General features: G+C 33.9%; 2 protein-coding genes across 2 annotated transcripts; one reads left to right on the top strand and one right to left on the bottom strand.

Annotated features, from left to right (window-relative positions):
- The first annotated feature begins 1,114 nt into the window (after positions 1-1,114).
- LOC114391772 (late embryogenesis abundant protein M17-like) lies at positions 1,115-1,678 on the top strand. Its single transcript, XM_028352720.1, has one exon. It carries the CDS (start codon positions 1,115-1,117, stop codon positions 1,676-1,678), a length of 564 nt encoding a protein of 187 aa, XP_028208521.1.
- A 3,427-nt stretch (positions 1,679-5,105) lies between these two features.
- On the bottom strand, positions 5,106-6,966 carry LOC114392186 (B-box zinc finger protein 20-like). Its single transcript, XM_028353233.1, has 3 exons — positions 6,597-6,966; positions 6,097-6,495; positions 5,106-5,674 (listed from the first exon to the last, which is right to left on the bottom strand). Exons 1-3 carry the CDS (start codon positions 6,927-6,929, stop codon positions 5,423-5,425), a joined length of 984 nt encoding a protein of 327 aa, XP_028209034.1. The 5' UTR covers positions 6,930-6,966; the 3' UTR covers positions 5,106-5,422.
- Positions 6,967-15,632: the final 8,666 nt, after the last annotated feature.

Raw genomic sequence — 15,632 nt, 5'->3', positions numbered from 1 at the left:
GAAACTTTCAAAAGATGATCGTAGTTACTACTTTGATGCATCGATCATATGGATATACCAAGAAATTCGTTATACTTGGTTACCTTGATATAATGGATATCACGTGAACGGTCGGAGGCACGAAGCATGTATTTTGCAATAATGGTATATGCAGATCGAATATCTTTTGATATACGTTCCCCGGAATCGTAGGCTTAAAGGCCAAGCAAGCACTATAGCAGGACAAAGGGTAGCACGTACATTGATGGTGCATGATAAGTCGATGAGGGTCCATATATATTGTTATATCCAAGTCCTTTTTGTCGTTTGCACATGATGCATGGATATTCTATTGGCCAAAATTCCCTAATATTATGCTTGAAGACTATAAATAATGATGTCACATAAACTAAATACCTTAAAATTAAATGGGATCAGATTGGCTACACTGTGAATCCAATTATGTTTTGTATTCCATTACGTACCTATAACTTGTTTGGTTGAATGAATTGAACATAATTTAGAACTTTCTCAGGGTCGTTTCCACTTTATTTGAACTCCCCTTTTTATTAAACCGGAAATTAGATCGTTTCCACAATAATATTACTGCAAAAGTTTAATTATGCTAATGAAAAACAAGCAATCTAGCGCTGCATTTTCTGTTTGATATTCCTTTTTTCTATAATAATTGTAGTACTTTTATAATCTCAACTGCTACAATTATTAATATTGTAAAGTTTTTGTTATATATAGAAAATAGATATAGCTTTGATCATATATTTGACGAAACTTTCAAAAGTGTCTTCTTAAAGCTGTTAATAAAGATCTGTTAAGCATTGTAATGCATCTTTTGAGGAAATTCGAACAATCTCTATCACCCCATTGGAGAATGGGGCAGGAGTGGCAGCCAAGCAAAGAGAACAAGTGTTTGAAACAACTCATTGCTACGATATTTTCCCTGTGGGGACAAAGTGAAGGCTAAGGCATCTCAATTTTTACTACCTAAAAGTGTTTTTGGAATATTTTATACGAAGATCCGGTCAAGTGGGGACCTGTTGATGGAAAAGCATATATTGAACAGTCACAAATGCTTCACATTAAACATTCCTTTTTCTCTCTATAGCGTGTCAAAAAGATGGTGGCCTTGAGAAATTTTCGGGTTCTATGCTTAATCCTTGTGGTGACAATTGTTGAGCTTAGAGGTGAAGAGCTGAAAAATGTCACAGATCGTAGTCAAGGCAATGACACTTTAGCAAGTCTCTCACATCAAGGTGAAAGGAATGGATTAAAAGGAAAACATAATCTTTCCTTGAATGAAGTTTTGTTCAACACAAGCAAAGATAGTTGGTATTATAGAGGAGGTGGTGGTGGTGGAGGAGGAGGAGGAGGGTTTAGATGGGGATGGGGCGGTGGGGGAGGGGGTGGCGGTGGCGGTGGTGGAGGAGGGAGTGGATGGGGATGGGGTGGTGGAGGTGGTGGATGGTGGAAATGGGGGTGTAGAAGGGAAGCAAGACATGGCAAAGGGAAACAAAGAGTGAGGCATTATCACACATCAAATAATGAAGACTATAGGATGGGGGAGTATGCACAATGCATGGCAAGAACAAGGTGCCGAGGCTTGAGGCTGGATTGTCCTCTTCACTGTGGTGGACCTTGTTTCTATGATTGCCACCATATGTGCAAGGCTCATTGTCGTTGACCCTGAAATCTTCTCAAGCTAATTCGTCAAAATTTTTATTCTTATTGATGATTTAATGTTGACTCATCCAAAATTACGGTTTGGATCAAAATCAGTACCATGCATTAATTGCATTTCTTAGGTAGGGAATTACGTTGACACTGATTTGAGAGTGTGGTTTGATCACTATGGCACTATTTGTATGTGTTGCTTTTTCCATTTTAGTTCATCTAACATTAGATTGTTGTTAACGAGGGATGAACTCCCTACCACATGTATTCATGCTTGTTTTAGTGAGTAGGTGGCCATCCATACTTATGATTTGCATTTGTGACGAGTAATTAGTAATCAATAGTAATATAGAACCTGTGTGACCATCCATCTCCATGTATCGATTTTAAGAACAATACCAACTCATCTAAATTTTAAGATGGTGTCAAAAAACTTATGCAAGTGATTGTTGTTGGGCCTATTTGCTATTTGTCATTAAATCACCTTGCGGTTGTTCAGTTTTGTAAAGCTCATGCTCAAAATGCAAGTCTTTGACGTGACAGATGTGTGTTGTAAATTTCACATCGTCTAGAGACATAACTAAATAGTATATATAAGTAGGAGTCTACCAAAAAAACAACTAAAGTTTGATGTAAAAAAGCTCAAGCCTTGAAACTAAATTAAAAAATAACATTACAAAAACTTTTGGCCATGGCAGAGGCAATGCAAGATGGTGCATCTTCTAGAGCCAAACATTATCAGGATATTGCTGCATGCAAATTTGGCTAAAATTAAAGATGTGCTGCATCATAAAAAAAAGAAGAAGATGCGCTGCATGATGATGATTACGTATTACATCTACATGCAAATTTGGTTAAATGACATACTAAGTAAACTGGTTTTGCATGAGATTGCAGTCTCGAGTTACCATACTAAGGTGTGAAAGAGAATCTGAATTCTTGTTTATTGTGTTGTGACCAACTCTAGGCAGTCAATTTCGGCCATCAGATTGTGAAATGAGAGATCTTAAACAAAAATGAGGCTCATTCTCATACCAATTAATTGCTTCGGTAAGCCTGCAGGTGACAATTGATTTTCCACGTACCAACAAGAACTTGCCTATTTGTATCTTTGATCAAATAAACTAGGTCCCTCCGATGACGATGACTCTTATGGGTCTATCCCTATACTTTAGGAACCTTAAGATTCTGAATTCTAAATCCTAAGGGACCTTAACAAAAATTCTTTGGCCCGTGTGAAATCCATATTTCAATTGTCTCTTCTTCTTGGTAAATATATATTATCTTTTTTGAGATATCTATTCAGCATCCATTTTTGACATTCATAGGTTATACAATTTTGTTTTCTGATCATGATATTAGTATAAAGTAATTTTTATTGAAAGAAATGATTAATCTTTATTGTGAGCACATGTAAGATGAATATTCTTCTTTTAACATGATTTATTTTATATTCAAGGACCAATTAAGATTTGAACTTTAAATCAATTGATTAAGAGACACTAAATCAAACATATTGCTACATAATCGTCTTAATGTGCAACCATATTGTTTGAGCTAAGGTTGATTAAATTAGTCAACTAAGTTTTTTTTTTTTTTTACTTGTGATTGGACCAAAAAAATTGAATATAATCCGAATATATCTCATTCTACTTATTTAGGCTATTCTTAATTGCATGAAGAAATTCAATACAACTCTGGGAAAACATCTTATCCTTCAAACATCACGAAGCCAACCTATCCTTGTGGCTCCTCTATTGCTCCGGGACTGGGAATGTTGCTAAACTGATTCATGGATTTGTAGCACCCCTTCCCTTCATGTCACAAATAGAAACAAAATGTTCAGGATAACCAAAATCATAATCTAGACTGGCTTCTCATTTTGTAAAGATGATAAAATCAATATCATGAACATTCAATTTCATATAATTGTAATTAGTCAAAATTGGTTTTTGAGGAAAGCTACAACACGCTCCTTCTAATACATATTTTTTTATTTATTAAAATTGATTGAAAATTATAAAATTAAAGAAGAGAGTCGTTAAATAAGATGTGAAACCTAAAAAAAATATGATTTTTAATAAACTTTAACCAATAATAAAAGTGCGTTAAAAAAATATGTTAATAATATTTCTCTTGATTTTTTATCTTCAAAACTTAAGTATGACTAAAAAAGTAGGATTAATTCGTCTCACACTTTGCCACTTTCACTTCAGACGCAGTGTGTGTACTTAGCTTAGATCTTAAATTTATATAAAGTCTTTTGGGAATCATATTTTCGTTATATCTCTATAAAAAGTTGATAAATCTGCCTTGGGCAATCTAGTTATGCCTATGGTACCCATCCACAGTATTTATTGTCCGGATGCGTACGAGCATAGCACATACATGTCAGACTGTGTCCACATGCAGGGATTAATTTTCTAAAGTCAAGATATATATTTTAGAAAATAAGGTATAACTATATCCATCAATTAAAAAATGTACGATTGAAAGTGTAATAAAGATTTTATAAAAAAAAGAAGATAGCGTACTAAAGTTATTAAAATCTTAATAATTAATTTTTCATCTATAGTTATAAATGAACACATCTTTTTTTTTAAAAAATTATCACATACGTGAATCAATGTGTGAGATTGTTTTGATTTAAATAAAATTATGAATTTGACTATCGTGGTTTAGAACAAAAAACCATCTTTCTTGTGGCATGCACTAATTGGGGTAGTGTCTGTGTGTTTAGTGGGTAAACTGAAAACGAAAATAGAAACTAAAAACATACTTTTGGAGTAGAAGTCATAGCAACTAATTTCCTCTTTTGAAACGGGTGATAGCACAATGATGAAAGGGGTACGGTTGCTCCTACAAATGTATTTTCTATGTTCAGACAAAGCCATATGCCATCCATTCAAACCCTTTTCACCATACATGGCCCTCTCTTCTCCCCTCTGTCCTTGTCTTTTAGCCAATCCCATCACCATCATCATATATATTCATCTGTGCAATCACCCCCTTTTCTCTCATTCATTTCTATCTGCCCAACATCCAACAACCCATCCCCATCCCCATGGCCATGGCCCCCCTCACCAAAAGGGGTACAACTACACTAGTAAAAAACATTTTCCTTGCTGAAAACACTGAGATACCCTCTTCCTGCTCCCCACTGATTTCAAACAATAAAACCCTCAAATGAAATCTCTCCATATATTTAAACTCTCAATAACTAATATATCCCCTAATTAACCTCGAATTATTTTTATACACTGTTAACTGTTCTACATGTAAGTTTGTTAGACTTTTATAGTAGCTCTCTTAAGAAACATATGATTTATTATAAACTTTGATAATATATTAAGCATGTTGAATTTTAATATAACTATGTTAAAAAGTGGAATAAAAATGATTTTTGATTGACTTTGCGTGGAATTTTACTCAACATATCTATTAAGCTCATACTCTGTTGTTTCTCTTCTAAACATGTGTCAAAAAACAACATGCATTTGAAAAGGTTTATATTTACAATCACTAGTAGAAAGGTGCACAAATTTATCAAAACACAGCCCAGTAGGGAAAGAGGGAGGAGAAACAAGAAAAAGGGAAAAAAAAAAAGTCAAACTGAACCAAATTGAAAACATGGGCAGAGTAAACTACAAGCCAGGGTAAGAAAAAGAGAAAAGGGACAAAACAAAACAAAGAGGGTTGTTAATTCTGCCTCAAGAGAATGGAAACTGAGGCTTGTTTGTTTGTTTATTTGTTTCTACCACAGAAATCTGGCTCTCTTGGAATTGGAAGGAGGACTAATCTGTGGAACAGTGAAATTATCATCCTTCAACCTTGATCTGCTGCTACCTTTGATATTGGTCTCACCGTGAACTATCACCCGATCCATTTGTGAAGAACACATAAGAGTTGGTGGCGCTTGAGGAACCCAGATCCCCATGTTCTCGGTTGAGAAAGAACTCAGATGCCCCTCCATTTCACCATCAAACCGTGGCAACACTTCATCATTCTGCAGTTCATCAACTCATTACAAAATATACAAACAACATAAAAATAAAAAATACCCAATTGAATTGGGAGATATAAGATTCATCTAGTGGTGAAAGGATAAGAAAAAGAGGGAGAGATTGCAGGTTCGAATTACCTCGTTAACAAAAACTAAGAACTAACATAACAAAAAAAAAGACACAATTCCATTGATACTTTTGATGTGGTTCGGTGTGTTCTTCTATTAGAATTGGAGTTTCTTTAGGTAATACACATAATAAAGGTTTCGTCAAAGATCAAGATAGATTATTAAGATGAAACTTCAATTATGAGAGAAGAACCATACCAATAATACTTATGGTTATGTATCTAAGTTTTGTAAAAAAAATAAACATAAATTACTTATGATAATTGAAAGAAGAAAGAAAGGAAGAATTTTCAAACCTTACAGAAACCAAAGGGAACAGAATATGAATCAAGAAAGTCTTCAACTTGCCACCCAGGAAGAGTCTCTATCAAATACTCCGATATGCTGCTAGCACTAGTTGAACCAGTTCCTTCAACAGCAACCTTGTTGTTGTTGTTGTTGCTGGTGGTGGTGGTGGTGGTGGAAGATGGAGGTAGTAATGTTGTTTGGTGTGAAAAGTTAAGAAGAGAAGGGTTTGAGTTTGAATCAGAGGTAGTTTCTGACGAACGAAGCATAGCAGAAGCAGAAAGTTTAACACCGGTGAGAAGGAACCTATCGTGCTTAAGGGTGTGTTCGTTGGCAGAGTGAATTGACACGTCACACTCTTTGCAGAGAATCGCTCTGTCTTGCTGACAGAATGTAAAGGCTCTTCTCTCCTACAATACAACACAATCCATGTTCAACAAACACAAAGTAACATATATAAATAGCTGTGAATGTTTTTTTTTTTTGAAGAGAAAGTGGTTGATTGATTTACCTGGCAAATATCGCAGAGAGGGTGTTGTTTAGGAGAAGGGCGGAGAAGAGAGAAGCGTTGGTGTTTGGAGGCGAGTTTGTTGGCATGGTGGACACGGTGGTCGCAGCCGTCGCAGAGGGCGGCTTCATCGGCGGTGCAGAAGACGGAGGCCTCGTGTTTGTTGCAAACGTCGCACTGGATCTTCATTGGTGTGAGTAGCTTGAAGCTTGAGAGGGAGAATAAAGGAAGCGTGGGGGTTGGCCAATGCTCATAAAAAGTGGGAAGTGATTGAGATGGATAAATATGGTCAAATGGTAAAGGAGGAAGCACTACTATGATAAATGAGCCATCCATTCACCACCATCCAAGATCCTTCTTGCTTTTTTCCCCCTAAAAAAAGAAATACTTTTGTTGTAATTATTATCAGTTTTAAGATCGATCACTCTTGATTTTTAGATACCTAAAAAACAGTTTAAGGATAAAAATTTCTATCTACAATTCCCATCCCCGAAATCAAAGAGGGTCATGCCAATAAAAATTTCACTTCACTTTTATATTATGTGTGAAGATATTAATCACATTTTCAAATTTGTGAGAGAAATCGAATTAGGACACGGACATGAACCCTTGCACCACAAAGGAAAGCTGATGAGAATCATGAAACAGGCCAAATACAGTCTAAAGGCCCAAGTGGAGAAGGACGAAGGCCCAAGTGGAGAAGGACAAAGCCCCCGAGTGGAGAAGGATGAAGGCCCAAGTGGAGAAGGATGAAGGCCCAGAGGCAGAGACACTATCAAGACTATTAATTGATGCTGAAGGCCAAGATTAATTTGAAGGCCCATAATAAATATGTTCTTTTTAGTTATAATTTATTTTTATTGTAATTTTGGCCCAAACTGTTTAAAAGGCCCATGTCTATTTTTATCTTTTTGTTTAGCTACACTATAAGTATGGGTTTTTGTTTTGAATAAAAAAACTTTTGGCATTTTGATAAAATTTGGTGAGAGTTTCTCTCTGGGTTCCTTGTTGAACCAATTATCAGACTTATCAAGGTAATCCTTGTGGCGTCTACCCTGACTTATCTTCCTTCACCGGAAGTGGCGTCATCCAAAAACTCTACAGCCTGTATCAAGTGATCCGCCCCGTAAGATTCACATCATCTGGTATCAGAGCTTTGGCTCTTGATACAGGTTCTATCCTATCCTATCCTATCCTATTTTATTTTTTCTTCGTAATTTGTCTAGGTTCGTGTTTTTGTCCTTGTTCTGTTATTTGCGTTCTTGTTTACATCTTGTTTCGTTTTTGTTTGCGTCTTGTGTTCTGTTATTTGCGTTCTTGTTCTTGTCACATCCTTGTTCTTGTTTCTTGTGTCTTTCACACTGTGTCAAAAAAAAAATTGCAAAAAAAAAATTGAAAAAAAAAAGTGGGTGTTTGATCTTTGAACACGAAATTGAGGCATTTAGAGGTGTTTTTTTTTGAATGAAAATCGTGGAACAAATCCCCTTATCTAGATTCTCCTCTGAATTCTGAACGTTTTGATATATAGTGGGCCTCAAACAGACAATCGTAGCAAAAGTTATGAGCATTTGAATTTTAGTTGTCATATCTGTTATCTTATCTGTTATCCTATCTGTTATCTTATTTGTTATCATATCTGTTATCCAAATTAAATCTAATTTGTTATCCCAAATCTGATCTATTATCCAAATCAAATCAAATCAAAAAAAATTATCCAAATCTAATCTGTTATCCAAATCAAATCCAATCTGCTATCCAAATCAAGTCCAAGTTGTTATCCCAAATCAAATCTGTTACTCTGATAATTCTATTGTCTTTCCTTTTATTTTATATTACCTTGTGTGTCTAATTCGGTCTATCCAGGAACTTAAGAGGGAGTGAGTGGTAAAAGGCAAGAGTGAAAACATCACACAAAAGCCTATATTGAGAGCATCAAACACGAGTGAACTACCATTAAAGAGAGAAACACGTGAGTAGAGTGTGGTGAGGTCCTGAATTTTTTTTTAATTTACTGCAAAATTCTTTGTTCCTTAATCATGGCAAGAGCTGGTGACAATGGTGGTGTATATCATCAACTGGATGAATCTCAACGCTTATTTCTGGACGCGTGGACTACACAAATGCAACGTTTGTTGACCAAATCTTCCTTGTTTACTCTTAAACCTCTATCCCCTAGAGAAGTGTGTGATGACCAAATCAGAATGAGAGAAAAGAGAGAACAAGAGAAAGAAAATAGTGAGGCTCCACAAAGGAATATGAAAAAGAAGAGTGATACACCCGAGGAAAAGAGTGATACACAAAAGAGAGAGAGTGATAATTCTAATCAGTTAACTATTTATGTTTCTCCTAGTGTTCAACCCTTATTGCAGGAATTTAAAGATGTCTTTTCCAAGGAGATTCCTCATGGACTGCCACCTTCAAGAAGCATAGAACATCAAGTTGATCTCCTTCTAGAAGCTTCATTGCCTAACAAGCCAACTTACAACAGCAAGCCCCAAGAGACTCAGCATAAGGATGCACAGACCAAAGTTGCGTATGTAAAAAAATTGTATGACCAAGTGAAGGTGCAAATTGCAAAGAAGAATGAAAGCTATGCCAAGCAAGCCCAAAAGAAAAGGAAGGAAGTGGTACTTGAACCCGGTGATGATCTTGGACATTTGAGGACAAATGTTTTCCAAGAAGGAGGGAATGATGAGAATCATGAAACAGGCCAAATACAGTCTAAAGGCCCAAGTGGAGAAGGACGAAGGCCCAAGTGGAGAAGGACAAAGCCCCCGAGTGGAGAAGGATGAAGGCCCAAGTGGAGAAGGATGAAGGCCCAGAGGCAGAGACACTATCAAGACTATTAATTGATGCTGAAGGCCAAGATTAATTTGAAGGCCCATAATAAATATGTTCTTTTTAGTTATAATTTATTTTTATTGTAATTTTGGCCCAAACTGTTTAAAAGGCCCATGTCTATTTTTATCTTTTTGTTTAGCTACACTATAAGTATGGGTTTTTGTTTTGAATAAAAAAACTTTTGGCATTTTGATAAAATTTGGTGAGAGTTTCTCTCTGGGTTCCTTGTTGAACCAATTATCAGACTTATCAAGGTAATCCTTGTGGCGTCTACCCAGACTTATCTTCCTTCATTGGAAGTGGCGTCTACCCAGACTTATCTTCCTTAACCGGAAGTGGCGTCTACCCAGACTTATCTTCCTTCACTGGAAGTGGCGTCTACCCTGACTTATCTTCCTTCACTGGAAGTGGCGTCATCCAAACCTTCGTAGCCTGTATCAAGTGATCCGTTCCTAGTCAGGTTCACATCAAAAGCTAGCTGAAACACCAATGTCAAGGGTTTTTCCTCCATGTAATCAAAGCATGTCTTGAAAGTTTATGAGTGGTGTGCATGAATTGTTAGAAATCTTTTAATATTTGAGTTCAATTTCTATGGATCATAATAAAGAGTGTCAAGTCAATAAAAAATTCTCCTTATTTTTATATTATGTTTGAAGATGATTAATCATATTTTTTAATTTGTGAGACAAATCAAATTTGGACACTTAGATACTTACTCCACAATGGGAAGTTAACAACGATGCCAACGTCACAAGTTCTTTTTCCTTGGGATAGAGCACATTTTTGGACCTTCATCCAAATCTTGAGATAAAATAACAACACATTATCAAAGTCATGTCATGCTAAGGAATAAGTTAACCCCAAAGTATAGAACTTAAGTAATGGTGGCGAACACAATGATGATACTATTAAATAGTTTGAGTTTCACATCTTTAGAATTCATAAGATGTGTTGTTTTCAAATGACTTATTAGATGGATCCTCTACACCACAATTATTGAATTTGGGGAGTATATTTTTCTTCTTCTTCACAAAGGGAAGTCAATTATGACAGGAGCATGAACATTTGTGTTTTTGGCTCGTCAAATTTCAACAAGAACATACAATCTTTTTTTCTCTCTTTGTGATTATTGTTCCTAAACAAAAATCTTCAACCTTGTTGTGTGATTCATGATTTGTTCTTGCTCCTCTGGACATTATAGGTGGTGGTTTGTTCACTTATGGTGTGTGATTTAAGGACAATACTAATGCTTTTAATCATGTTTTAACATATTATAAAAGTGAGGTGGGATTTTTAATTGACATGACAATACTCTTTGATTGAAGGAAAAAAATTAGGGTCAAATGGTTTCCATCCAATAGTCCAAACACTTAATTAATACTCACTATTTCTTTCTTTTGTTACACCAGATGGCTAATCATATTAATTACTCATTTCTCCTCTCTATATATTTCTCTCTTTGTGTCTATACTAAGAAAGGTGTCCACAAAAAATTATTAATTCTTTGAAAAGTATATCACATTTCTTTTCCTTCACCTTAGGACATGCAATTCCTATTTTGAATTTAATCAAAATTGGAATTGGTTTATAATAATAAATTTGAATGATTTAAAACATTAGATAGCAAAATTTGTAATTTCAAAAGTTAAATTCTAACTCCATTTGACATATCTAAATAAAGGAAATTATTGATAGTTTACATGAAATTTAAGTAAAAAAAATCTTCAATCAACAAAAGAAATAATGATAAAAAAATAATGGTAAATGATGGATGTGAGAGATGATAGCAATAGTAGTGATAAAATATGTGTTATTACTAACCAAATTTTAATCCTGACAATCTTTATATGGTTAAGTGACCTAAATTTACAGTTTTAATTTCTTACGGTAATCAAATTTCTCACGAAACATACATATAAGGTTAAATAAGAAAAAAAATAGTATTTATAATATTATATTTAAATTTTGAATTTATATATCTTCTAAAATAAAAAACAACAATAAGAAGTTAAATGATAATAAATCAGGGGTGAACTTCATTTATGAATCTTTTAACTTAAACATTGAACCTTTCTAAAAAAATAGTTAACTTCAAAAAATAAAAGAAGAGAATCAGTCAGTTGAAACTATATCTTTATCATTGTGAAAAAGAATAACTCAAAATGCTCAATATGGGCCACTGACTTGTTGAATTAATTTTGCTATAATAAATTTTTAGTTAAACAAAGGGACACCTAATTGATTCACCTATTTTTTTTTTCTAGCAATTAATTATTTAACACTTTTTTTTAATATACTCTTTTTTATTAGTTAATTTTTTTAAAAATTAAAAAAAAATTGGATCTCACAACTTATTTATTAATTCTATCGTGATTTTATAGTTTCTAATGAATTTCAACTAATAGTTGAGAGTTAATGTTGCTAATATATTTTTTTCATTTAAATTAATCGGTTAAGTTTTTTCAAAAGGATCTTTCTTGTTTTAGGTGCTAGAGTGTGTGCTAAGAGCACTTCGTACCCCATTGCCCAGAGGCTCTTCGCTGCGAAGGTATGGGGGAGGGATGTTGTATGCAGCCTTATCCTTGCATATACAAAGAGGCTGTTTCAATGTTTTACCCTTGAAATTTAAATCATTATACCCATCATAATAAAATTTGATAGGTTAAGATATATTTGCATTTTTATTTAGTTTAAGTATGTTATTCTTATTGTTAGAATATTAGAATAATGTAAAAAGATTATTTATTTGAAAATAAAATATTATATTAATTTTTTTTTATTTGTGTATCATTAGTTGTTTTTAATATAACCCTGGCCTTATAATTATTACAAACCGATTTTATAATATTATAAGGACAATCCATGAATAGTAGGTTCTATGATAATTATTTGGGTTTCTTGTCATAATCTTCCATAATTATCCGTTCCCTTCTAGCGGCAGTTACCCTATTATTAATGTAGAATTTCAGCGATCATTTCGTTTTCATCTTATTAGCTGCAACTTCGTCGTATTAATATAAAAATAGACCATTCAGATATAAAATAGCATGAACTAGTCCCATGTCAAGAAGTTTGATTGTACTACCAGTTTTTCAGCGTTCTTATATAAAAAATATTTTATCAATATTCATCTTTGACTTTTCCAAAAAGGTCTATGAAAGATCACGATTCTTACTATAATTATCGATAATACCGATCTTCAACTTGGATCAATTCTCTACTGTGCTGTCATCTGTGAACCCTTTTACAAATATTGAAGAAGAATTATGAATTTTAGTCAACAGGTCTTTTGTCTATACCAGTTAATAAAAGACAAAGGCAGTTATAAGATCCGAAATGTAATGTAATTCAAAGTAATTGACATTCTTTTGCAATTGAAATACAAAGTTAATCCAGTAGCACATGTTTTGAGCAATTGTTAATAATAAAATAAAATAAAAATGCAAAAAACAAACATTATATCCACTAATGATTTGCTAACAAAAGGTACACTAATTTGGGGATGCATGGGTAAAAATAAGAGAGAGATAGCTAGAGAAAAAAAATAAAGGAAGAGGGATAAAGTAATTGATATGATAAAAAATGAGAAAAAAAATGAAGTGAAACTAAGATGAAAGAGAAAATAAATGTATGTTTAATTTTTTCCTTAACATTCTTTTTTCTTTCTTAGAGAACCAGGAACCATGCACCTTTTTGGGTGACTTTAGGTCCATTGCTGATAGAATAGGCAATTATCATATCACATTTGTTAGCTCCAAATATTTGTAGTGTCGATGTCTTAGGTTCCTTCTTTTCCTAAATTTAGCTCAACCAATTCCCCAAATATAATCCAAACAATCTTCTAAATCTAGCTCAATCAATAGCAACTCTCTACAAGAAAATCTTATACTCCGTATATATTTTTTTTTAAGGAAAAAAGGCAGAAAACAATTCCATCTTACCATAGACGTGCATTGGGACCAATCTCTACCAATTCGGCTATGATTGGAACAATTTTTGTTTTATTATATATTTTCACTAAATCCAGTTAAAGTTTAAAAGAGGTTCGAATAAGGTATACTAAAATAAATTCATTATAAGAGTCAAGAAGAGAAAAATAAGAAGAAAAAACCTTATGAATATTCTTTCATTTATACCCCAAAACAACTCATAATAAAAAGCATATAAATGAATGGCCTACTCAATTATTGGCGTAGGCTCAAGGGAACAACATGATTGTCTTAATTCATCCTCTCATAGTTTGGGGGGTTAGGTTTGGAGATCCACATTACGTGCCATGCTCACCAAATGCTTTAATATAATAAAGCAAACAAATAAGAGAATATTCTCAAGTTGTGGGACTGAGACTGTTTGTTGCCAAGGGTTAGTGGGCTAACTCGTAACTGGCAGTGACCCAACATGGGCTTATTATTGGCATTGGGATGAACTTGATTAGAACTAACTCAAAAAAACAAACAATATTCTTTGATGACATTGACTACACTAGCTAGCTAGCTTCCTTTTGTTGCAATGGAGGGGGTGTGTGGAAGGGAATTGTTAAATGAAAAGGTTCTTTCTAGTTTATACGCATTATCAATTTACATTGTTCTTTGTTCTTCCATCGCTATCTTTTTACGTGCATTGTTCAATCATAAAATTCAAACATGGGATACTATGCGTTGGATAAGGTTTTTTTTTCTCTTCTTCCACACTTTACGACACAAACAAAGGGTTATCCGCCGACAAGGCATCCCCCAACTTGACCACTCATTGCCAGGGTGTCTCTTGGCCTTGTCAAAGGGTTCTAATAATACTACTCATTTAGACTTTCCATAAAATTAAATACATAAAAAAAATGAAAATATCCAAATTATTTAATATATTTTGTACGTACCATTCTTTTCACTTTTAAACGGTTGATGATTTGATTCTTGATTAGCTAAATTGAACCCTTTTAGGCACCAATTTGACGTCTATCTAGCTACTAATGTTCTGTCTCCAAATGAATTGCAAAAGCTAACCAATAGGCTCAATATCAATACTACCCTTCTGGCTCCATTTTCTATTTTTCTTGCATCGTCTTGCATAGCATTAATTGAATGGTAGCCGCAATGAACAGTTAACAAAAGCGTTGCCAAAAGAAAATGATCCGTCAGAAATTAATGTGATAGCAACAAATAATGATTATATATCAACAATCCGTTACTCTAATTAAATATCAACAACCAGTGCTAATGAACGAAAATAAGTAGTTGAAATAACAAAAGCAATATACCTAGTTAATCACCAATAGTTTGATATTCCTCCCACAATCTATTTTTCATTGGTGGTGGTTAGTTTTTTCTCCCTTCATCAAATCCTCTCTTGCGTATAGGAATATTAACTAGAAGCCAAGTTAGGAACTGTAGTCTACGCAATAGAAGTTCGGGCCGATCAAGAATCCTTATTTCATGGGTTGAAATTTTCTCTGGTGGCATATTCATTAAATGAGATCTTAAGTACCATTAAAAACCATTTAATTTATTTTTATAAATATTTTAAAATGAGAAATGCTAGCAGCTTTTTAATGACACTCTTTTTACTCTGTCTATGATTGATTGAAAAATATTAACGATACCCTCTCTGACTCGATGAGATAAAATAAAAGGAACCTTTCAAATTAAATTTCAACCGAGATCAGAGGAACTGTGTCCCTTATTTGATAGTAATCTGATTCGATCAGGTATGGGAGGACATGCTATGGCATGGTAGAAGCTGGTCTAAGAGCACCCAGAGAACAATATATGCAATCTTCTCCCATACCCTTTATTTGATAGATCATTCGAGTGTCACCCTACCGATCGATAGTAACCCACATCTGTTTTCTCATTATGGTTGTCCAATTGAAAGCATGGCTAGGGCATGATAATTACATTTGTGGGGTCTAGGTCGGGACCTTATATAATTATTTTGTTTAAATAAAAATTGCGTATAAAATAGTGCAATTGACACGGATGGATCTGGAAATTAAATATGTAGCTTTCTGACCGGGAATTAATGGTTAAATGTGTATCACTCTTCTTTTTTTTCTTTTTTTTTAGCACTTTGTCAATTGTACTTTGTCATTGGCTTCTTTGATAAGTATATGAGAACGTAGAAGGTTAAAAACAAAATCACTTAATAAAAAAATCCCAAATATAAAACAAAAAAATATATGATAAAAGTGGATAAAAATCACAT

The sequence above is a fragment of the Glycine soja genome, chromosome 17 (assembly GCF_004193775.1).
Source record: "Glycine soja cultivar W05 chromosome 17, ASM419377v2, whole genome shotgun sequence".
In the NCBI taxonomy this organism is placed as follows: Eukaryota; Viridiplantae; Streptophyta; class Magnoliopsida; order Fabales; family Fabaceae; genus Glycine; species Glycine soja.
This window is presented reverse-complemented; position numbering and strand designations above follow the sequence as displayed.

What these genes read in the sequence shown, in the direction of transcription:
- LOC114391772 (XM_028352720.1), top strand. Translation starts at nt 1,115, where the DNA reads ATGGTGGCCTTGAGAAATTTTCGGGTTCTATGCTTAATCCTTGTGGTG.
- LOC114392186 (XM_028353233.1), bottom strand. Translation starts at nt 6,929, where the DNA reads ATGGATGGCTCATTTATCATAGTAGTGCTTCCTCCTTTACCATTTGAC. An exon ending in CTCTCTGCGATATTTGCCAG is followed by an intron (nt 6,496 to 6,596) that starts GTAAATCAATCA and finishes GTTGTATTGTAG; the next exon opens with GAGAGAAGAGCCTTTACATT. An exon ending in TTCCCTTTGGTTTCTGTAAG is followed by an intron (nt 5,675 to 6,096) that starts GTTTGAAAATTC and finishes GATGAACTGCAG; the next exon opens with AATGATGAAGTGTTGCCACG.